Source organism: Seriola lalandi, unplaced genomic scaffold (assembly GCF_002814215.2).
Source record: "Seriola lalandi dorsalis isolate HSWRI2012SDOR001 ecotype SW California unplaced genomic scaffold, Sedor1 jcf7180002054588, whole genome shotgun sequence".
In the NCBI taxonomy this organism is placed as follows: Eukaryota; Metazoa; Chordata; class Actinopteri; order Carangiformes; family Carangidae; genus Seriola; species Seriola lalandi.
This window is the reverse complement of record NW_019525141.1, coordinates 208,028-223,129: the sequence shown is the minus strand read 5'-3', so window position 1 is coordinate 223,129 and position 15,102 is coordinate 208,028. Positions and strand designations below refer to the sequence as shown.

The 15,102-nt window shown below is 42.1% G+C and overlaps 1 protein-coding gene across 1 annotated transcript in view; it reads right to left on the bottom strand.

Annotated features, from left to right (window-relative positions):
* Positions 1-15,102, bottom strand: part of ascc3 (activating signal cointegrator 1 complex subunit 3) — a 162,747-nt gene that overhangs the window by 5,935 nt on the left and 141,710 nt on the right. The window contains exons 35-39 of the mRNA XM_023419007.2: positions 12,871-12,982; positions 12,611-12,745; positions 6,239-6,463; positions 1,945-2,096; positions 1,303-1,453 (exon numbers count right to left, since the gene is read on the bottom strand). Coding sequence (XP_023274775.1) covers positions 1,303-1,453; positions 1,945-2,096; positions 6,239-6,463; positions 12,611-12,745; positions 12,871-12,982 — 775 coding nt within the window. The remainder of the gene's footprint in view (positions 1-1,302; positions 1,454-1,944; positions 2,097-6,238; positions 6,464-12,610; positions 12,746-12,870; positions 12,983-15,102) is intronic.

Below are 15,102 nucleotides of genomic sequence, written 5' to 3'. Positions count from 1 at the left end.
GGTGGTGGTGGTGGTGGTGGGGGGGTGTTGGATGGACAGATCCATCAGCTGTCTGATAAAAGACACTGATCTTAGCTGCCTTTTTAGTGTTTTTATGGAGGATTTGAGAAACACTTGGTTCAAACCAAAAGCTCCAACACAACGAAGAGGGAAAACATGAAAACTGATAAAGGCACAGAGAGAACAACACTGCTGGAAGAGTGTGTGTGTGTGCGTGTGCGTGTGTGTGTGTGTGTGTGTGTGTGTGTGTGTGTGTGTGTGTGTGTGTGTGTGGCAGTGTATTGAAGGCTGGGAAGAGAAAACCTCTCTGATTCACCCGGCAAAAGCTATTTATATGAGGATTACTCTCCCTGAGCGAGTCAGACAGGAACACTGCTGCACATCTAATTATTTAATTAGAGAGGCTGCCACACTGTGAGGGGGCAGGGGCAGTGGGGGAGTAAAGGTGGGGAAGGGGGAAAGCGGGGACACTGATTGGGTGAAGCCACAGGGCCTGCCGATGTGCCTGGACACTCTCATTACTGCTGCAATTAGCACTTAGATTGGAGCTGTAAACCCCATCAATGAAGCTGTAATTGGGGATCCTGGAGGTATCTGGGACCACAGTGGCAAGACTGCTCATGGCACGTCAGTGATAATGGTGTGTGTGTGTGAGGGAGATAATATGTATGATCTGCATAAATGAGATGTGTGAATAGGCCCATTATGAAGATTATTTTTTTGAAATGTACAATATTCAAGTGCATGCAATCTATTCCTCTATTCTTCTTTATTTCCTGTGGAAAATCAACATCCTCTAAGGCCCCGTTCACACCTGACAGTAACATGTGTCCTGGGTGGCTCTGAGTACATCAGTTCACACCTGGCGTCTCCAGTGACCACTTGAGATCAGATTTCACTTCCCACTCTAAACACACATCATTTTCATTCACAAGGACCAAATGCGCTGTTGTTTTTAAGCAGCGGAGGCAGCAGGTCACTTCCTGTGCCAAGTCAGCACTCCATCCAACAGAATCCATTCTGCCTGTTGTTGTTGTGACTATTTTCACATGTTAATATGACGCCGGTGGTGCGTGAATGAGCACTTCTTCTGCTTACACAGAGGACATCATTTGAGCAGGCGGTCCTTCAGTGTGGCCCAGGACACATTCACGTATAGACTTGGACACATTTACACCTGAACTTAAAACTGACCACTGATCAGATCACCAACGACACATGTTGATACCAGGTGTGAACACGGCCTAAAGGACGTTACTGATTCCCAGTGTGCTCTTGGGGAGATAATATTAATAATCTTACCTGGGAAATCTGAGTTGAATGAAACTCTTGTCCAACGATAGCAGCGAAAATACTTTCCTTCCCGCTGCAGGCAGCAATCAGTTCAGGAAGTCCTTCGACTGGTCCACTGAAGCCCCCTCCGTCCCTCCTCCCTTTGCTGTTGGCCCATTTTCTGTGGAGTGATTGGAGGTGACGGGAGAAATCCTTGGTCATGAGGCAACATCACAACAAATCCAACCCCACACTTCCTGCTGTCGTTCACCACTGGGCCTCTCTCATCCCTCCTTTATCATTTTGATTGAGTTCACGCTGTAGGAGGCAGGCCTGCAGACTCATTAACTCATGAGTTCCTGTATGTGTGACTGCATGTGTGTGGGAAGTTTTCAGGATGTAACTGAGGGTGGGGAATATTTAGAAACTGTTAATCAGAGAGACACCAGCTACTGATGGTGCATACAGCCCTGAGTCCTGTCTGTCATTACACCCAGAGGTCTAAAGACGACATGAAGCTGCTCAGACGTTAATGAAACATGACAACATGTGATGTTCACTAATTATAAGTATAGCAGGACAACAACAAAGCAGATCAGCCATCTACCAGAGCTAGCTCCAAATGGCTGTATGAGCATTGGAGCGGTGCCTGTGGTGAATGATGCTGTTTACCTGAACAGGTAGAGGTCTTGTTGTTCCACATGAGGCAGCGTCAGTAAGGAGGAGTCGTACAGCCAGCGACCCTGGACGATCATCTGCACCAGGTTGCAGATGCTGATGGCTGTAACGAGCCAGCCTTCATTAGCAGCTACGTCCAGCATCGCCTGAGAGAGGGAACAAAGAGTGAAACGACCGACACACTAATCGTGATTTCTACCATCTCTACCTGAGCCCAGAAACTCAAAGTGACTGATCCCTGATCCCTGAATTAGTAATGTCAGCCATATCTAATGTGGCTGGTGACATTCAGCATGAGGAAACCTGCAGTGTTTCCCTTGCAGGTACAGATGTATATCTGGTGACATATTTTAGCATGTTTCTGTGCTTTCTGCCAGTGTGAGAAGCGTCTACTCACAATCACACACACTGCAGAGAACCACAGAGAGGGACACATTCTCTGGTCTTACATTAGAAGACATGGACACAGTGGATATTTGACAAGCATGGACCAGGTAAAGAAACTCCCTCCAAACTTATGGTGTAGCTGTTCTCTGATTTTGCTTGTAGCTTCCAGGTCTATGAAAGAAAGCATCTATGCTGCGCTGGAAGCTACAAGACTCAAGAGTGTATTCAGCCACTTAACTTGACCTCTGCCCTTTAGCTGCAGCTGTAGCTGCGAAAAGGAGAAGCGAATCTTATCTTTCTTTCACTAAATATATTTTGTGGCTAATTTCTGTATCGTTATTTTTTAGTGTCTGTTTCTCAGGTTAAAACTGACCTGAGAAACAGAGACACACAGAGTATAGACAGGCGCCTGAGCTAAAGACTTATCCTGAAGTTTTACTCCTCCTCTGTGGCGGATGAAGAAAAGGCAAAATATATTATATGAATATGAAATCAATTTTTCAATATCATCCAATATTATGCAATAAACCAAAATATTGTGTTAAAGGTCACGTGTTTGTTGTTTGTCACATCCTTTACCACCACAAGTTTATTTCACACCTGTGGGAAAGACTTGAATCCAACCTTGACCTGATACAAACATGTAAGAGGCAAAGCCACATCTGTGTAAAAGGTAGATTTTCTTTGAGGCATGGATTCAAACAGCTGCTCAAAACAGACCTCAGCAGGGTCTGCTGACATCAGCATTTCAAAGACAGACATTTTGCAAGATAATCTATTTTCAGTGGAATGATTTCTTTTCTCTTCATTTCTTTTTCTTCAGTCACTGTACCTGCTGTTTTTAGTGGTATTATTGTTTCTGAGCTGTATGAAATGCTTTACTGACTGTTTAGATAAAGAACGGGAACTTGTCATTGTTACATTGTTATTATTATTTTTTACTTTGGTTTGTATTTGATGTTATTTTCTTGTTCCCTTTTTTGCCTTTGATTGTAATTTACATTATAGTTTTGCATTATGATGTAATGTAATGTTTACTTGAGTGGAGCCAAGGAACAGCAGCTGATACCTCGGTAGTGTCAAAAAAAAATAAAGATAAATAAATGAATAAATTGTCTCTGGTCCTTTGGTTAAGATCTGAACTAACTCTCTGCTAACCAACATTTAGCAATCAGCCAGCTTGAAGAGTTACTGAGAAAAATATGCTTATTTTATAAGGAAATTTAATATGTATTTATTATCAATATATATATTGCATTTTCTAGCTCCTTGTTCTAAGTATCTATTTGAAAAAGGGCAGATCAACCCTGTAGATTAAATTGTTGTCCAGGAACAGCAGCTGTCTTTATGTAAACTGTTAGCATTAATAAAAATATACATTATACATTTATTCAATAAAAACAAGCATAAAGAAACTGAAGACCAGAACCTCTTCAGTAAATGCTCACAGCAGGACACCAGAGAAGTAACCACATCCATGAGCCATGTAATATCACTGCCAGATACACAGCATGGAAAATCACAAGCACATGTACATTTACACACACACACACAAACAGGCGTCCTGACCTGTGGACAATGGCTTACAGACGTTCAGACATGGTCCTAACTTCAAACGGTGCATACAAAGAAACTAAACAAACACCATCAAATATCACACCTCTCACACACACACACACACACACACTCTGATCACTGTGATAAGTCTCGTGCCACTGTCCACACGACCACTGAGCTGTAGAGTCATTTCAGACAATGAGAAAGCTGGGTGTTACATATAAGCTCTGAGCATCATGTTATTTATGAGATGGAAAATTAAGTTCAACTACAAATAACCTGCTGATGTTTAACATTGGCCTTTTATTCTCCGCTTCATCTACAGCAGCAGCTCCCAACATGCGCTCTCTGTTCATGTGCAGCACATTATCACATCTATTAGTTCAGTATTTCTCTCACACCATTTTAGCTCATGTTACTCATGTCATTGAATGACTCAGCTTTTATTATAATTGATGTTAAAGTAGACTTGCTTTATTACTCTGTTAAACTCTTGAGGCCTGTACACACACTGGAGTTGATGATGAACACCAGGAGGTTTTATGAAATGACCGGTCCAGCTGTGTGAACACAGCTGGACCGGTCAGGTCAACCTGTCGTCATATGACTCCTGCTCTTATCAGCACCTGGGAACATATTCCTGTCAATGATCCCACTTTGTCAAACTTTCTATATCTATATTCAGATTCTTTAACAAAAATTAGTATTATTTAATACCATAAAACCATTATTAAAAATTAAAACTAATTTGAATAGTCTCTTTAATTTAATTCTATAAATATTTGACACATTGAATTAACAGGTGTAGCAGACTGACTTGCTTTAAATACTTCAAGAACAGATGCAAAACTAAAAAGTTCATCAGCTTTAGTCATTAAATCTCCATATCTTCTCCTGTGTTTTATTTGAAGTGTTGATCCATCAGAAGATATAAAAACCATCTCAGTGTAGTTCTACATCTCCTCTCTCAGGCTTCTCTCTGGAGCTCTAGTAACAACAGGTCAGTGAGCCAATCAGAAGAGAGGAGGATCGGAGGCTCTAAGCCTCTAGCTGCTCAGGGTAGACAGGTAAAGCGCTAGTTTGTGACAGGTGTGTGAGGCCATTGGGGACATCTTGGAAGTGGATGGTGATCAGGAGAAGGAGAAGGAGCCGTCTACTCTTCTGTCTCCACCAGGACAGTGCAGAGTTTTGAATGGGATTGATAGGGACTGCAGATGAGAGACCAGCAGCGACATAAAGGCGAGTGCATTGAGGGAATATCTACTGGCAGCGGCGTGAAGGTGGCACTTATGGGAAATATGCTTTGCCTCAGCGGCAGCTACAGAGACAAAGCCGTCAATCAGCTAATCCTTTTCTCAGAGCCCTGACTCCAGGTGGCTGATATCATCCCTGACTGCTTTGTTGTGACATGTATATTTACTTTTATACTATATGGCCCTTTAAAATGATATACTGTACATGAAAACGTAATTAGATTACTAACACAGACATGACACCATCAACTGATGCTATGTTTGATAAACTGCAAAGACATACAATTGTAAACTTGTGTTATATAGCTTTGTTTCTTGGCCTCTACTCTATAGTGTTTCTCATGACATCTTAATGATAAAGAGATAAGAACCTGTCTGTCGTTCATTTTCTCGACAGACATTAATCCGACTGACTTGGCAACTGAAGGGTATATTGCTGAGGACCTGAGGAAGTGCAGTGAGGACTGAGAAGCCGTTTGGATGAGCGGCGGTCGAGACCCTCCATAATGATGTCAAATGTTGCAACCGGCATATTTTGAACGACCACTGCACTATAGTTAAGAGTCGTTAACGTACATGGGCTACAGCTGATATACTGTGCCACTGGTGACGTTTGTCATTGTGACCAGTGACGGTCAGCTGGTCACAGCCCTGCTACCTGACTGTTTCCTACATTAGAGTAGATATTCTGCCAGCCTCTATGTTAGTACACAACAATAACTTTAAATGTTCGCAAACTCTTAATTTTGACTTGCAGTGAGTCGTGAATGTGTGAACACAGCAGTTACACTTTCTCTCACATGTTGATCAGTTTAGTGTAAGGCCACAGCTCATGGTTTGGCCTCGTAGGCACAATAAAAACATTACGAATCAGTGCAGTAATCTCCTATCGGCAGGAGACGTGCACATGACACTCCATGATGTGGTGGGAGTGTGCTGTACTGGGTCGCTGTCTGTTTTAATCCACAGCCTCTGTACAAATGTTCCTACAGTCTGAATCACTATCGCTTGTTCTGGTGTGTGTGATGACTCTAAATTTCATGAATCAGTATCACATCAGTAATCTGCTGACCCCGCCCACTCAATCTCACCTGACAGATCCGGATGGCGTTGTCCAGCACCGTCTTGGTGTCAGTGGTGTAGTCGCTGCATGGCAGCTGGGCGTGGCTGAAGTGGGCCTGCAGCAGCAGGTGGGTCTTGGTGTGGGCGCTGTCGTAGGAGTGGGGGTTGACCTGCAGTGGGAGCTGCTGAGCCAACTGGCTGTTCAGCTGGTCCTCGTTGTGTCTGACAGGCAACTCGGCATACTCCTCTGCATCCTGAGAGACAGAGATCAAAAGTGTAACAGGAAGTCAAAAGCACGCTATGGTTAATCAGAGCATCTGTACTCTAGCAGCAGATGCCCCCCCCCCCCACTCTTCTTTTTTTCCTCTGCTTGGAAAAATTCCCCACAAGGACTGAAGGATCTATTCACCACATCTAATGACCTGAAAATCCTGACAACCTGCTTCTAACACCTTCCAAGGGTTGGGATCAGATTTTGAATTTGTCAAATTGTTTTAAGAAATTTTCTGAGGACGCTAAACAGTGACACAGACACAGTGAACACATGCAGCGGGTCACTGTGAAGGTAAAGTGATGATGATGGTCCATCAGTCTCTGTGCTGAGGCTGTGTGTTCAGCCTGGTTTGTAATTGTTCTACAGAGTGATGCACGGACACGCAGGGCTCCTCTCCTCTGTTTCACTCCAGTTCAACTTTGGCTAATGTACTCCCATCAACAGGCTGTGCTGGACACATTTGTCACAGCCCCCCTCCCCCCCCATGTTAAGGCTCCATCCATCAAAGCCAGTGGTTCAAAAGCTTGGAGATGAGGAAAGGACCTGAGCGGGGGTGGGGGCTGGGGTGAGAGATAGGAGCAGGAATCATCTATGAAGGATTTGCCTGTCAGTGCTGTTGTGTCTGCATATGGATGATGTGCAGGAGAGAAAGACTATAGATCTCTAAGGAGACACAACCAACAGGTCCACACCGCCTCACGCCCTCTGATAGCAACATTCACTGAGACAGAGGAGGGAGGAGGGACGTGGACAGATGAGCTCTGAAGCAGTAACTGCATTACAGAGAGAAAGCAGAGAAAAAGAGGAGCTGGACAAACACAAAGAGAGGAAGAGTGGGGGTCGGGTCCAGAGTACAACTGCTACAAAACACATAATTACAAGTTTTAAACAATTAAACATTTCTGGAAAAACTAGGACTGGCCGGTCAATCAGACTAAATCCTTTAAATCCGTCATCATCAGTTTGTGTGAAACTCCACACTCTTGGTTGTGTGGTGTTTTATAAAAGCTTCTTTTCTTTTCTACTTTTCTGCTTTTGCTTTAGTTTCAATTAATTAATTACTCAATCGACATCAAACATCACTCAGCAGCAATGTTGATAATCAATTAACTGTTGAAGCCGTTTATCAAGCAAATATGCAAAACATACTTTGGTTTCAACCATTTGAACACCAGAGACTTTTTCTCTGTTTCTTTGACAGTAAATTAATTAGCATTAGGTCTCGGACTGATTGTCAGACAAAAAAAACAATTTGAAGACATCACTCTGGACCTGTTGATTGTCATGTTTCACAGTTTAGTTTAATATTTTTTGAAGTATATTTTTGGTCATTTCATGCCTTTACTGTAGAGCAGACATTTCAAACAGACAGGAACTGAGCGGAGAGATAGAGCGTGATGTTAAACAAAGCTCCCCAGCTGGGACTGAACTGGAGACACCAGGATGCTCCGCTTCAGTTTTCTCACTTTCTATAAACTTAAAGATTAATTGATTGTCAATTAATTGACTACTTTCATTTCATATTCCATGCCGTGACATGCAGGCAGAACTTCAAAATTACAGGTTTAGGAACCTTTGGCTTATTTAAGTTAAAACCTGAAGTGAGGTCAGATGATCAGAGAGGCTGTGAACAAGCTGACAGTGTATCCAGATTATCTACAGCAGAAATCAACTGCACCTGTAATGTCTGTAATAATACGTCAATGCAAGGTAAAGAAATCCCAGTCAGCATCAGGTCAGGTGCTGCCGGTTTGCTTTAATTATCTTTGAGATGTGTCTAGGAGTTGACTGGAGTCCGCCTGTGTCAAGTTGAATTAATAGGACTCAGGGGCCGATATCTGCGTATATAACATCCCACAATTCATACTGCATGTCACGACAGAAACCAAGCTAAGGAACTCTCTGTAAACTTCCAAAAGAAAATCGTGGTGAGGCTTAGATCAAAACAAGAGTATACAAGTATCTCTAATGAACTGCGTATTTCAATGAGCACAGTGGCTGCAATAATTCTGAAATAGAATAAGTTGTGATTCTAGAATCTGAGGAACCTGGTAATGAGGGCTTTGGTTTCGGGTTTCCGCTGAATCATTTCAAGAGAGATTTTTCAATTTTTCACACATATCATCAACCTGGCAGCAAAGAAGATCTGTACAATCATTACCACGGCAACCAACATCAGTGTCACCAATTCACCATCTGACCAAATGTGAAATCGTGAATGTTCACAAACTCCCCTTCTGTTTGTGAGTTAGAACATGTTTCATGAGGTTACAGTGACCTCCACCTAGGACTTCTGACCACTAATCAGTTCAGTGGCTGTTTGTGTCAGATATATTGAAATTCCCTCAAGTTGTTCATGATGTATCAAGTTCACAAGAATGAGACGGACGTACAGGTGTATGGATGGAAAACTGCTCCGGCGTGCACCTGACCTGAGACTGGGACTATAGTTCACCTCTTGGCACGACACTCAAAGCCAACAGCTAAGACAACGCTGGAGTGTCTTAAGGACAAGTCTTTGACTCCCCTTGAATGTCACCAGCCAAAGACCAGACATGATCAGAGGACATCAGTGGAGAGACCTGAAGGCAGCAGTTGACACACACACTTCCATCCAGTCTGACGGAGCCTGCGAAGGTCTGTCAGGAACAATGGGACAAACTTCCCAAAACCCAGGTGAGCAAAGCTTGTAAAGTCTGCTGCCAGAGGAGCTTCTACACAGTACTGAATTAAAGGTCTGAATCCTTCTGCAAATGAGAGATTTCAGTTTGCTGTTTAATAAATTTGCAAATATTTTTAAAAACATGTTTTGACTTTGCCATTATGGGTTATTGAGTGTGGATTAATGGGCTGAAAAAGGCTGTTTTATCCATTTAAAATGACATGATTTAAAACTGTAAAACAGAGTGTGAAAAAGTGAAGGGGTCTGAATACTTTCTATATATGACAATAGGTTTGACTGCTTTGTTTGATAAATACAGCAGGAGAGAAAACAGAGACAAAGACAAGCTGAGTTGGAGTTTAGTTCTCGGAGAGAGAAACGTGGAGGAGGGGGCTGGGTGGTGTAGCGAGGCGTGGGTGTTGCTCATTAGTGGCCACGCTGCAGCAATTAGGGGGAACTGGAGGAGCATGCCAGTGCTTTGTAGCTAACAGAGGGGGAGTGGATGGGCGTCGGGGTGACTGGCCTATTATATCGCAGCTTGTTGGGGAGGGAGGGAGCCAAACATGGCATGCCTTGGTCTGCTTCCATCTACATGTGTGCAAAGGAGAGTGATGTTCACTGTCTCAGAGCAGCCTCCCCTCCCTGAGCTCGCATTATTATTGAAATCAGATTCACTCAGATTCGACACTGAACACGTCAGATGGACTTACAGCAAGAATAAAAGCTGAATAAAATCTAAAAAACACAATAAATGATCAATCTTTTGTGTAAAATTAGACCTTTTGTCTGACACATTACAAGCATTTAATCCCACACACACTTTCCTGCTGCCTGAGATTCTCACTGCAGCACCAAATGTATTAGAATCACACACTGTTTTTAGAGATTAATGTCTTTGGGAGGAACCACTAAGGTTGGCGCTGAGAAATCTGAAATCATTGAGAGATGGATTAACACATTGTTGGTTTTGGTCATTTCACAGGATTAAATAACATCAGCCTTATCCTTCTACAATCTAGAAAGAGGAACAGTTCTCTGTCACGACTGCAAACTGATCAAAATAACTTTTAGCAACAGGAAATGTTTTTCATCTTGGTTAGCTGTGAGATCAGACTAACACAAGACAGATACACCTGATGACACAACCAAGTACTGAGGTGTAACCACCAACGCCATGCCTAACAATGCACAGACTTTCCCACAACCCCCATCACCAAGCGACCATCTGGGGGATAACCATGATGAGGCCTGATCAGTCTGTGGTGGGCCTGCCTCAGCTGAGGGTGTCTAGTGATAGAAGGCCATAACACCCAATGACGTTGAGGTACACAGCTATGTTCATTGAATACCATTCCATCAGATGTTGTGATAGTAGCAACAATATCTAGAGGTCATCTCCAAGAACAACCCCACCCACTCAAGAAAAAGCAGGGACTGTAACAATCAGCATCTGAATCCAGATATGCATCAACACAAATGACCACAGATGATTAAGGAAGATTAACATATTAATATCATTTACAGAAAATCACTCAATTCTAAAACATTTGAAAGAAATAAGAAAGTCGAGACTGTAAGTCAGTTACAGTCTAAAAAGAAGATTTTTCCAAGCGATGAAGTGCATCACTGATCATTACAAACAGACGTGTAAGCCCATTAGAAGGTGTGGTAAAAAGGAGTATGTCATCATTCACCCTCAGGAAACGTGTGAAACCAGCATATCTTGCGTTGACCCCACCAATCAGGAGCCAGAGTGTGGATGACCTCATTGCTGGGATGCACAAGGTCAATAAGGAAAAGGAAGAGGGCGACAGATCACACAAAACCTCCATAATGAGGAGAGTTAATGAAGCTCAGACAAAGGTGCTAATTTGGAAGCAGGGAGTAAAGTGTGTGTGTGTGTGTGTGTTTGCATGAATATTCCCTGATGTATCTTCTACTTTCAAATGCCAAAAGGATGAAAATACACCAAGGTATGTCTTCTGTCACTGATCACAGATCCTCAGTGGATGTGGCGTCTTTCAAACAGCAACTTAAAAATCTCCAGCTGCCAAATACTGAAGACATTCAGTGCTACTCAGATTTGACGGGGTTACAACAAAAAAACATGAAAAAGAAAAGAAAAAGAAAGAAAATAGAGGGAAACATTGCCAAAGTGCCAAAGTGTGTACTGGTTCAAAGCAAATTAATTAACACTAAATACTTGTTTATATCCAACAAATCGATATTTAGAGTATTACTCAAAATATAAGTGCAGTCTTATTTCTCATTTGCACTCGCAACTGTTTTTCAGACATTTAATTGGAAAATAGTTTGTGAGAAGCAGTTCTGTTTAATTGCTTGACTCTCACTTAGCTCACATGCACCTGTGCACACACAAAGTTTAATGATTTCCCACTCCATGAGCTAAAATGGAAGAAAAAGTACAAAGACACTGTGCAACCCTGACTGTGTTGTGTTAAAAATATCACAGACCTAAATTTTAACCCTTCAAATCGAATCAAGAAACATTGCGTTGAGTCCTGTCCTAATTATTATTTATTACAAATAAAGGTTCAACCTCGGCTCAACTTCTCCAACAGGACCAGCTTCTGCCCTGGTCTCGTTTTAGGCTGCAGAGTATTAGTGTGTTTCTTCATTGTGAATTCATTATTGTGCATCCATTAGGTCGCACTGCTCAGCTTCATGACTGACATGACAGGACATCAGTGTCTTGACTGGTAATCTCATGGTGTGAATCAAGACTTGTGCAGAAAGCATCACTGCAGCTTCAACAACATAAAAAAACTTGACAGTGACTACAACACACTACAACATCCGGCCCGGCCTCAGTAAAGACGGTGGCAGACTCAGTCCACACACTGTGCCCTGAGTGAGAATGTGTGTTAATTTCTGACATGCATCAAGCCCAGTGTGAACGTCTCCCCATGGCATATCTGATTTTGTTTCAAAAGTAGCCGGCGCGCACACAAGTAGTTTTAAAAACCTAAATCCCCATTAGCAGCACTACAGTTAAATGTATTTACTATACCACATCAAAGCAGTTCTTGTAGTCTTATCAGTGCTGCAGATGAAACAGTAAGGTAAAAGGTGGATTCACTGAAATGAAATGGGCTCATCTTCTTGGGAGCATAAGAGTAATCAACATATTTCATAGACATACGAATGTACTGTATCTTGGTAAAATGGCAGTTCTGGCCTGATAGAGGAAAAGTCACAATGTGAGTAAACACAACTTCCCTCTCTCAGTCCTGAACATCAAGAAGGGTCTCAAACTTAACTTCACACCACACAACAAATCTTGTTGTGTGGTGTGAATTTAAATCAGATCTGCAATCAACTACTATTACTAGTAGGTTTCAGTGTAAAAGGACACACATAGTATCAAGCTGTGGTGTTGACATGATGGACATAGCAAGCGGTGACAGGACAACAGCAGCTGCATGTTCACAGCGTGACACTCACCGTGAGAACAGAGAGGAGCTCAGGGATGGACAGCTCAGCCTTCAGCCGCTCTTTAAACATTCGGATGGTCTGATGCTTCAGGTAGTAATAGGAGGAAATGCGACCGTAGGTCAGCGGCTCAATGGTCCGATCATCCTGGAGAATGAATGGAAACGAATGTTTGACAAACAAAACCTTGACCAAATTTAACATTAGTGTCATTTTACAGACTACAGACTAACTTAAAAACACTACATACATACACACACAAACACACACACCTCTTTTATCTCCATGCAGTAAGAGCACTCCAGGTCGCGCAGGCTCCTCTCCACCAGGTTGGATAGGTATTTGTTGATAGACTCGTGGCTGATGTCTTCTAGGCTGTAATAACTGAACAACACAGCAGAACGTGTGATTACAAAAAAAAGTAACGTCATGTCAAAATACAGGAGAAAGAATGTCTGTCGTTCTCTGTATTTGTGCTGTTAAACTGAGATGATTCAGGGAGTTCAAGCAGACACATGCTGTATCTGGATTTCACTGCTTAAATCACATCTCCACACCGACTGCTGAGACACGACATAGCATCCTGGTTAAGTGTTTAAAGGCCGAGTCACACCATCATTTAAAACTTTTTTTGTTTGTAAAAATAATTAATTGTAATTTCACCAAATATGCAAAAATCTTTTGGTTGGAGCACAAGATGACAGAGGGAGTAATCGGCATCCATCAACCTGCTCAGTGGAAGTATAAAGTGCTCCATGTGGTTTTCAAGTCGATGGTACAAACATGTTTCCTGAGTAAACTGTGAACTTATTGTCTGGTTAGCAACCAATGGGATGACACCATCATATTCCTGGTTGACTAGCACATGAACAGTCGGCTCACCGGCTACATTAGTTCACCAACTAGTCTTGCAAGTTGTCCAAGTTTACCAGCTATTTTCATATTGAACAAACTTCACTTTGCCATTTTTGGCTATGATTTGTACAAGATACAGTGTCATGTAAACACCTTGATCAGGTTCATAAGCATTTACTACATGATCAGGAATCTCTGTTCGAGTGATGTACTAGTTAGTCAGGAAAACAGTAATACATATGATTTACATGAAAGCAAATGTCTGACACTCGTACTGTTGGTACAGCGATGACAGAACTGCTGATGTGAAGTAGCCAAAGGTATAAACCACAGCAGACTACCTGGACAATGTTACAAACATGTACACAAGGATATGTTCAACCCTCTCCTCAATGAAGTAACACTGAAGATGAAACCTCATTGAGAAACTCACATAACAATGGAAGATTAAAATGGCTTTTCCACCATTGTATCTACACATTGTTTAGCATCTTGTACAATGTTGTGCTACAGAAGGAAAGCACCAGCTGGAAGAAAAAGGTCCAGCCCTTGGCAGAAAATAACTCCCAGGTGAGACTGTTATTACCTGACATAAGACAACCAGTGGCCAAAATGGGTTCCATGCTGAGCTCTGCTAAGTAACAGTTACCATATGAGGCTCTGCAGACAAGTAATTAAAGACAATCTTCATTAGCTTATAATGTGAATATCTGAGCATGATGTGTGCAACTCAAATAAAACAGTGAAAGAAACCAAGCACTGTTTCATCAAAGCTGGTGGAAACAGATGTTTGCAAGGGTGAAAACACCTGTCTACACTCTTAATGTCAGTAATGTAAAATATGTCTTGGCATAGCTGGAGGACTTTTCATTACTGGTGGTTGTGTGTGTTATCGCAGGGCCATCTTGTTGTTCTCTGGTGTCAGTTAATGACCATATTTCATGTTTTCATCTGAAGATCAATACAAGAAGTGATGAATTACAACTGGGCGACCCAGCAGACGTTTGTTACAGAATGTAAGCAGTCATAAAAATGTCTCAGCTCTGTCACCCTGAGGGACACAGTCATAATCCCTTTGCAAGTCCATTAAACACTTGTAGACTGGGTTTCAAATCTCCCACAAACCCTTCAGCATCCTTTATATCCTGGTCCACATTTCCACACCCTTGATAGAATCCACATTGGTCCACACCGATGACAACAGTCTATTCTTTTGTACAAACACAGATTGAGAAATGTTTTCGCATTAATATATATAGATCCAAAACTATGTGTTTTCGGTGATAACTTTTTGCTTAGACAGCTTTCGATTTCTTATTTTCGGTTTGCAAGTCGTAATTTTTTCTTTGCACTTTTCAGTTTTCTGAGTTTGGTTAATTGCAGTAAATGGATGTTGATGTTCCAGAGGTGGGGATTCTCTCTGCTGCTCCTCTGTTGGTTCAATATACTGTCACTTATATCCTGCAAGGAACTCTGGGAGGTGACCACAGAACCTTGACACCTTGATATGGTTAGCATTCTACTAGTAGCACCCCCTTAAAGGTTGAAATTAAAGTTATTTTCACTGTCAGATTTCATCACTGATTTATAAAACCTTATTATCGATGGATAACCTGAAAAGTAACTTAAGATGTCTGCAGTATTCTATC